The sequence below is a fragment of the Bison bison genome, unplaced genomic scaffold (assembly GCF_000754665.1).
Source record: "Bison bison bison isolate TAMUID 2011002044 unplaced genomic scaffold, Bison_UMD1.0 scf7180017847020, whole genome shotgun sequence".
NCBI classification, from domain to species: domain Eukaryota; kingdom Metazoa; phylum Chordata; class Mammalia; order Artiodactyla; family Bovidae; genus Bison; species Bison bison.
In genome coordinates this window covers 3193-13054 of record NW_011477593.1, presented here as the reverse complement: position 1 = coordinate 13054, position 9862 = coordinate 3193, and the positions used below count along the sequence as shown (strand labels likewise).

At 39.7% G+C, this 9862-nt stretch overlaps 1 protein-coding gene across 1 annotated transcript; it reads left to right on the top strand.

Moving 5' to 3' along the window:
- Positions 1-2658: 2658 nt before the first annotated feature.
- LOC104989652 (antigen WC1.1-like) lies at positions 2659-4541 on the top strand (the record flags this gene model as incomplete). Its single annotated transcript, XM_010841402.1, has 3 exons — positions 2659-2751; positions 2853-3167; positions 4227-4541. Coding segments are annotated over 3 exons (723 nt in total), but the record flags the coding sequence as incomplete, so codon positions are not given.
- Positions 4542-9862: the final 5321 nt, after the last annotated feature.

Below are 9862 nucleotides of genomic sequence, written 5' to 3'. Positions count from 1 at the left end.
TGGACGTGAGTTTGACTGAACTCTGGGAGTTGGTGATGGACAGGGAGGCCTGTCATGCTGCAATTCATGGGGTTGCAAAGAGTTGGACACGACTGAGCTTCTGAAATGAACTGATATCTAACAAAGGACTTGTAACAAGAATGAGTGAAAAATTTATAACAGAAAAATAAGTAAAGAACTATCCAGTTTAAACATGGGCAAGATATTAAGAAAGACACTTTCCCAAAGATGATATACAAATGGCCAATAAGTAAATGAAAAGATACCAAATATCATTAGTTATTAAAGAAATTCAAATTAAAGTATGACATATAAATCCACAAATTAGACTGGCTAGAATTAAGGAGACTGACAATTCCAAGTTTGGAGAAGGTTATTGATCCACTAGAACCTTTATACATTGCTTATGATAAAGTAAGAGAAAACAACTCTTAGCAACTCTATGTTACCCAAAATTTCTGTTACCCAAGAGGGATGAAAAGATATGTCCACAAAAAATTTAGGCAGAAAAGTCAGACATGTTTATTTAAAAGAGTAAGAAAGTACAAGCCACTCTAATTTTCTTTAGTGAAAGAAAGGAAAACTTTCTTTGGCATAGTCATACAATGTAAGACTTTAACAATAGAAAAAATAAGCTACTCATAAATCCAATTACACAGAAAATCTCAAAGCATGCTAAATGAAAGAAGCCATCTAAAAGGGATTCCATATTGTATGATTTTATTAAATTCTCAAAAAATACAACTAATCTATTATAATAAAAGACAGATCAGTATTTGCCTGGATCTGGGTTTGTGGGGCTTTTATTGGTTGCAAGAGGCACATAGGAACTTTGCGAATAATCCTATATATTCTGAATTTTAACTGTGATAATGGTTATGCTGGCATAGGCAATTGTCAAACTTATGAAAACATACTCAAAATATGTGTATTTTAATGCATGAAAATTATACCTCACTACAGAAGGTTTTGGAGAAGGAAATGGCAACCCACTCCAGTATTCTTGCCTGGGAAATCCCATGGATAGAGGAGACTGATGGGCTACAGCTCTTGAGGCCGCAAAAGACTCAAACATGACTTAGCTACAAAACAAATAACAGGAGATTTTACTATTTGTCTTTTGTTTTTAGCTTAATTCCACTTTAGTAAAAAAACAAAACAAAACATATTTTTAATTATTTTACCCTTTGAAAAAATTTTTGGATCTCACTTTTTGTATAATATATGATCAGCCTTGAAAAATGACCTATAAGTGCTTAGAATAAGGTGTATTCTCTAGTTTTGAGAGGTGTGTTTGTTAAATCACCCCACTCAAATGTTCTAAATATTTAGTGACTGGCTTTGCTTGTTTTGCTCTATAGTTACTGAGACTGAAAAAAGGTGTTTCCAGTTACTGTTGCCGGGTAACAAAGTACTTCAAAATCTATTCACTTACAGCAACCGTTTTATTTTGCATAAATATCACCATATATTTTTGCTTCAGCCCCAACTGTATTTCTTCACTTCCTTTCAATCTTCATTGACAGCATTGCCCAAGCCCATCAGGCTTCTGCTAATAACCTCCTCCACTCCTTCTAGCTTCTGCCTGTTACTTTGTTCTAAAAGCAATGTCACATGTTTTAGGTGGTATCCCAAATTTGGGCCATTATGGATAAAGATGCTATGCATATGCATATACAAATTTATATGATTTGTATAGTGGCCTCATTTGTATGTGGCCATTTGTATTTGTATGTGGCCTCATTCCTTGGTATATATGCATATACAAATATATGCATATAAAACGCATATACTTTTCTTCTGAAAACAAACACTTCATTTGTCTTCAGTAAATAGTTAGTAGTACGGTAATTATAAGTGTTTGGTTACTATTGCTGCATAACCAAATTTCCAACAAAACTTACCATCCTAAAACCCCTTTTTACTTTTGCTCACGATTTCCTGGAGTTTGGGAAGGAATTTGGGAAGCGCTCTGATTTGTATTGTCTTGGAGTCTCATCAGGTTGTAGCCCAGTATCAGCTGGGGCTGACATCATCTGAGGACATAACTGGGTTGCGGATACAAGATGGTTCATGAGGACAAGCCTGGCAACTGGAAGGTCAGCTGGGTTGAACTGAGTGAACAGAGACCTGCATATGACCGTCTCCACACGATGAGTGTCTCAACAGGGCAGACTTGCCCTAAAGCAAAAGTCCTCAGTGATTTCACAGGAGGCTGCATGCATTTCCAGACCTAGTGCTGAAAGTCAAGCAACTTTACCTTAACTCCCTTCTGTTACTACAGAGTCGGGCATGACTGGGAGGGCTTGGCATGCATTCATGCATTGGAGAAGGAAATGGCAGCCCACTCCAGTATTCTTGCCTGGAGAATCCCAAGGACAGAGGAGTCTGGTGGGCTGCCGTCAGGCACGACTGAAGTGACTTAGCAGCAGCAGCAGCATTATTACTTACTAGGAATTCAAAAAGGTCAGCAGAACTTCAAGGGAAGGAGACACATTCACTTCTCAGTGACTGTAACAGCAAAGATTATGTGCTGCTGTTCAGTCGCTCAGTCGTGTCCAATTCCTTTCTATCCCCTGGACTGCAGCACGCCAGGCTTCTCTATCCTTCACTATCTCCCGGTAACTCATGTTCCTCTGATCATTGCTATTTCTGCAGGAAACCAGACCCAGGTGCTGCCCCAGTGCAGCGGCTCCCTTTCTGAACCAACAGGCTCTGCAGCCTCAGAGGAGAGCGCCCCCTACTGCTCAGGTGAGGGTCCTACAGGACAGAAGACGCTTCTCATCCGCAGCCCCCCACCATCCCCACCCCTGCCTGGGTACCGCCCCATTGTCCAATTTCTCTCTCCTCAGACGGCAGACAGCTCCGCCTGGTAGACGGGGGCGGTCACTGCGCTGGGAGAGTGGAGATTCTTGACCAGGGCTCCTGGGGCACCATCTGTGATGATGGCTGGAACCTGGACGATGCCCACGTGGTGTGCAGGCAGCTGGGCTGTGGACAAGCCCTCAATGCCACGACGTCTGCTCACTTCGGGGCAGGATCAGGACCCATCTGGCTGGACGACCTGAACTGCACAGGAAAGGAGTCTCACTTGTGGAAGTGCCCTTCCCGGGGCTGGGGGCGGCACGACTGCAGACACAAGCAGGACGCGGGGGTCATCTGCTCAGGTCTGGGCTGCACACTGTCCGCAGGAAAGGGGAGGGGTGGGGCCCTGGAAGACAGGAGTCTGAGTCCTGAGGGATAGATGCTGAAAGGACCAGAGAAGAAGGCTTCCTCCCATGGAGCCTGTGTTTCCAGCAGACGTGAAGACTAAGTGCTTTCACTTCCTTCTGCAGCAGCTGAGAGTCTGGTCCTTTGTTCTCAGCAGTGTTTCCTGGTAGAGCCATTTCTTACGGTTTCCACATGAAAGCAGGGCTCTCCTTCAGTTCCCTGTGATAGTGCAGTCTGGTGATCCTGTTGACTTTGGAATGAAAGCACAGATTTACTCTGTTCAGTTCTATACGCTAGGAGTCTGACAAGGGTCTGACCAGACCAACACCCCAGTGTCCACAGGGTTGTGTTCTTCCTGGAGGCCCTGGGGAGAACTCGTTTGCCAGTCTTTTCTGGTTCCTATGTGGCCTCATTCCTTGGCTTGGAGCCCATCTTCTTCTTCAGACAACATTCCCTCCCCTGACCATTCCTCAGTGTCTCATCTTCCTCTAACCACACTCAGGAAGAGTATTCCAATTTTAGGGATAATTAGATTGGGTTTATATGGTTAATTCATAATATTGCAGGTTAGTTTCACCATCCCAAGCTCCTAAGTTTCTTGTCTTAATAATGTCTGTAAAATCCCTTTTGAAATATAAGGCAACATTCACAGGATTGAAACACTGGAACATAGACATTTGTGGGTTCACTGTTCTACCTGTTTCTCCACTACCCACATCCCTTTCACATGCTCTTTTACAGGTTTTATCAGGAAATAAGGCTCAGGGCCCTTCCCTGCAGGTGCCTATGTTGGTCTTTCTCTCTGTTCGTATTCACTACATCATTGTGGTAGAAATAGAAAGACAGACATTAACGGACAAAGTCAAGTAAAAGGGAGACAGATTTCAGTCTTGTCACCTAGTGGGTATCTCCTCAGCTGGGTCAGGGGTGAGTGTTCACGATTTCTGGGAAAGAGGAAAACCCAGAGCACTGGGGGGAAAGCTCACTGTGTCCTGTCTCCTCTCTTTCAACCTTAGAGTTCCTGGCCCTCAGGATGGTGAGCGAGGACCAGCAGTGTGCTGGGTGGCTGGAAGTTTTCTACAACGGGACCTGGGGCAGTGTCTGCCGCAACCCCATGGAAGACATCACTGTGTCCGTGATCTGCAGACAGCTTGGCTGTGGGGAGAGTGGAACCCTCAACACTATTGTTGGTCTCAGAGAAGGTTCTAGACCCCAGTGGGTAGATGGAATTCGGTGTCGGAGCACTGATACCTCTCTCTGGCAGTGTCCTTCTGACCCTTGGAATTACACTTCCTGCTCTCCAAAGGAGGAAGCCTATATCTCATGTGCAGGTGACTTGCTGTCTGTTTCTCTGTGTCTGTCCCAACCCTGTAGGATGTCAGTAGTGAGATTTTATATTTTAAAATATCTAAGAGATGAGTTAAAGTTGGGTCCACAAAATGATGTTAGGATGGAGCTAATTTAATCCACATTTCAACCTTGTTATTTAGAGTTTTAATTTGGATATAATTCATATAACATTGTTTTAGTTTCAGGTGTTAAATGTAAAGCTTATATATTTCTGTATATTGGTAAATGATCACCACAATAAGTCTAATAATATCCATCATCATGTATCATTACAATTTTTTGATTATGAGGAGAATTTTTCTTACCAACTTTCAAGTATATAATACAGATTCATTGTAGTCACCATGCTGTACATTACATCTTCATGGAATTCACTTTAGAACTGCACGTTTGTACCTTTTGACTACCTCCACTTGTTTTGCCCACATCAATCCACCTCTGGAAACCACCGAACTGTTCTCGGCATCTCTGAACCCCCTTTTTTTGGTATTTGATTTAAGATTCCACATATAAATTAGATCATATGGTATTTATTTCACTTAGCATAATGCCCTCAAGGTTCATCCATGTTGCTACACATGGCAGGATTTTCTTCTTTTTGTTGGCCGGACATATGTACATATCACCATTTATCCATCAGTGAAGACTTATGTTGTTTGGCTATTGTAAATAATGCTGCAATGAACATTTGGTTGCACAGTTTTTTCAAGTTGGTATTTTGTTTCTTTCAGATAAATACCCAGAAGTGAAATTGATGAACCATATGACAGTTTTATTTTTAATTTTTGGAGAGCCTCAATACTGTTCTCCATAGGGGCTGCATCAACTCACATTCCTCCCTCCCCGCCCCACCCAACTGTGCACAAGGTTTGCCTTCTCTCCGCGTTTTCACCAACTCCTGTTTTTTCTTGTCTTTTGGATAAAAGCCATTCTAACAGATGTGAGATGTTACCCCGTTATAGTTTGATTTGCATTTTTCTGATGACATAACATTGTGTGCCTTTTCATGTACCTCTTGGCCCTCTTTATGTCTTCTTTGAAAAAAAAAAAATGTCTATTCAGGTCCTCTGCCCATTTTTAATCAAATTGTCTGTTGGTTTGCTTTTGCTATTGAGATGTATGAATTCTTTAAGTATTTTGGATATTAACCCTTGTCAGAAATGTAATTTGCAAATATTTTCCCCAACTCCATAAATTACCTTTTCATTTTGTGACCTTTTCCCTTTGTTGTGCAGAAGTTTTTTAGCTTTCTGTAGTTTCAATGCTTATTTTTTCTCTTGTTGCTTTTGCTTTTGGCATCAAACCCAAAATATCCTCATGATGATTGATGTCAGGACCTTTTCATCCTAATTTTACTTTAGGATTTTTTAAATAAATTTTAAAATTTATTTATTTTTGGCTGTGCTGGGTCTTTGTTGCTGCATGGGGTTTTCTCTAATTGCAGTGAGCAGGGGCTACTCTTCATTGCATTGCACAGGCTTCTTATTGCAGTGGCTTCTTTTGTTGAGGAGAACAGGCTGGAGGGCACTGAGCTTCAGTAGTTGTGTCACGTGGGCTTGATAGTTGCTGTTCCCGGGCTCTAAAGCACAGGCTCAACAGTTGTGGCGAATGGGCTGAGTTGCTCCGTGGCATCTGGGATCTTCCTGGATCAAGGATCACACTTGAGTCTCCTGCATTGGTGGGTGGATTCTTTACCACAGCCACAAGGGAAGTCCCTCTTCTAGGATTTTTATGGCTTCAGGACTTATGATCAAGTCTTTAATCCATTTTGAGTTAATTTTTGTGAATGGTGTAAGAGTTTTTCAGTTTCATTCTTTTGCGTGTAACCGTCCAGCTTTCACAACACCATTTTTGAAGAGACAGTCCTTTCCCAATGCTATAATCTCTACTTTTTTGTCATAAATTAATTGACCACATATATTTGGGTTTATTTCTGGGATCTCTATTCTGTTCCAGTGATTTTTGTGTCCATTTTTATAGCAATACCATACTGTTTGATTAATACAGCTTTGTAATATAGTTTGAAATCAGGAAGCACGACCCTTCTGTCATTCTGTCTCAAGATTTCTTTGGCTAGTCACTTTTTTTGTGGTTCCACACAAATTTCAGAATTCTTTGTTCCATATTTGTGAAAATTTTCATTGAAATTTGGATAAGGATGGTAGCAATCTGTAGGTTGCTTTGTGTAGTGTGATCATTTTAACAATATTAGGTCTTCCAATCCATGAGTGCAGAATATCTTTCAATTTATTTGTACCTTCTTTAATATCTTTCACAATGTGTTAAAGTTTTCAATAGTGTCTCAGTTTTGACTCTTCCTTTCAGATTTGGATGTTCTTATTTTCTTTTGCTTGCTTGATGATTCTGACTAGAACTACCGAAACTATGTTGAATAAAAGTGATGAGAGTAGGCATTTTTGCCTTGTGTTTGATCTCAGAAGAAAAGCTTTCAGCTTTTTACAGTTGAGTAGGATGTTTGCTGAGGGTTTGTCATATGATATTTATTTTGTTGAGGTATAATCCCTTTATATCTACTTTGTAAAGACCTTTTGTATCATAAACAGCTGTTGAATTTTGTCAAATATTTGTTCTTCATGTATTGAAAGGGTATGATTTTTGCCTTTATCTTATTTGGTGTATCACATTGATTTAATTTGTGAATATTGAACCATCCTTGCATCCTTGTTGGTCTTGGTGTTGTTATTATTATTGTTGTTCAGTCATTAAGTTGTGCCTGATACTTTGTGATCCAATGGACTATAGCTAGCTAGGCTCCTCCGTCTTAGATTTCCCAGGCAAGAATACTGGAGTGGGTTGTCCAGTATTCTCTTCAGGTATCATTGAATTTGGTTTTCTAATATTTTGTTGAGGATTTTTGCATCTATATTTATTTGGGATATTAGCCAGTATTTTCTTTTCTTGTGGTGTCCTTGTCTGGTTTTGGTATCAGGATAATCTCGGCCTCATAATAAATGGCTCTGTAAGTGTTCCTTTCATCCTTTTTGGAAGACTTTGAGAAGGCTCCAGTGCCTCATACCATTACTCTGGGAATTGGAATTTCAACAAAAAGTGTTGGTGGGGTGACAAATAGTCAAACCATAGCACCTTACTTCCTTCAACATTTCTCTCTCTCTTATTCCCCACCTTCCACACACACCCCATTCAGGTATACCTTGAATGATATGTTGGGCAGTGCCTGAAATCTACAAATGATATAATGAGATAGATAAAAATAAATGAGATAGATATTTCAAAAGCAGAGATTTGTCCCTTTCCTTGCCTCTGTTTCTTCATCTCTTTGTCTTTTCATTCAAAGGCCAAAGTAGTGTTAAACTATTGGACTTTTATTTATGATATTTTTTCAACAATAAAGCACCATAAAATGGGTTGTGGTGAAGTCTCTAACCCTGAAAGTGAGCAATCACCTCACAGAGGCCCTGCCATCATTTTTTGAGAGGTTCTCTGCATGAAGAGGGTAGCAAGTTTGGTAGGATGATGTGGAAAGAATACACAAGTTCTCATATTTTATGACAAGAGCCATTTACACTGCCATTTTCTTGTGTTTTTTGAACTTACGTGTATTTCTTTCACTTACAATTCTTTTGTGTCTTTTTTTTGGTTAATTTTGCTTCCTCTAAATACAAATCTTTCTTAGAAAATTTATTTGAGTCTACTGCACACATTTCTGCCTTACTAGGTAGCTATTTGTTTTTTTTTTCCCCCTGACTTTTACTATATATTCCCTTTTTAAAGAGTTTTCTCTCTTTACAGCAATCTTTGCTTGACCAATGTCATACTGAATAACACATAACAGTAGCTTAGAATTTATTTAATAATTGTCCATTGAAAATTGCATAAGTGGGGCTTCCCGGGTGGTCCAGCGGTTAAAAATCCACCTGTCAATGCAGAGGACATGAATCTGATCTCCCATCCAGGAAGTAGTAAAGAACCTGCCTGCCAGTGCAGAAGATATAAGAGATGCAGGTTTGATCCCTGGGTCTGGAAGATTCTCTGGAGGAGGGCATGGGAACTCACTCCACTATTCGTGCCTGGAGAATCCCATGAACAGGGGAGCCTGGCAGGCTACAGTCCATTGGGTCACAAGAGTTGGACACAACTGAAGAAACAGCACACACATGCACACACCCCAGGAAGATTTCATATGCCATGGAAAAACTAAGCCTGTGCACCACAACTAGAGAAAGCCCACGTGCAGCGCCAAGACCCAGTACAGCCAAAAATAAATTTAAGAAAAACTTTTTAAAAATCACATAAGTGGAAATTTGAATATAAATTAATTCTGTGCTTATGTACTAATTATTTTTTATATGCACCATTATCAGAAAACATTACTATTAATTTATATTTGCTTTACTATTTTGCTGATTACTGTGAATTTAAAGAAATTCTATTTCACTGAATTTTATTCATCTACGTATTCATTCAATAAATATTTATCAGGCCCCATCATGGTATTTAGAAAAGCTTCTCCATGCATTCTTGTTGAACGGTGAATGTGCAATCACCATCCTAATAGCAGAAACATGGGGTAAATAAGATATGCAAGGTCCTTGCTCTAGTGGAACTTTCATTCAGGGGTATATATGTGTGTGTATTTGTCGTGGAATGTGGACATGATAAACAAATAAATACTTAAAGGTATTTCAGATAAGATATCTTCCATCATCGTTTATATTTTTTCTCTAGAATGTTTAAAATTTCATCTATTTATAGGAACTCTCTACAAATTAACACCACTTACTGCTTTTCTTAAATACTTCTGAAAGTACCCCATTTTTTGCATATGTCTTTAGGGTTGTGTATGTGGTGTGGTTATATGATCAAATATACTATGTTTTACTTTTATGAATTCTGCCTTTAATGCAGTGTTTCAGATGCCATTCTTCATCTCAAAATAGCTTTTAATCAGATTATTTTCTTCGAGGATATAGGAGGTTTTTTTTTTTTTACAAAAAATTATTTCTTTTTTTTTTTAACTTTACAATATTGTATTGGTTTTGCCATATATTGAAATGAATCCGCCACAGGTATACATGTGTTCCCCATCCTGAACCCTCTTCCCCCCTCCGTCCCCATACCATCCCTCTGGGTCGTCCCAGTGCACCAGCCCCAAGCATCATATTATTTTCTTCAAATAATTTTATAATTTGAGTAAAGAATATCTATAACCTTCAGTTCAGTTCAGTCGCTCAGTTATGTCCGACTCTTTGTGACCCCGTGAATTGCAGCATGCCAGGCCTCCCTGTCCATCACCAACTCCCAGAGTTCACTCAGACTCACG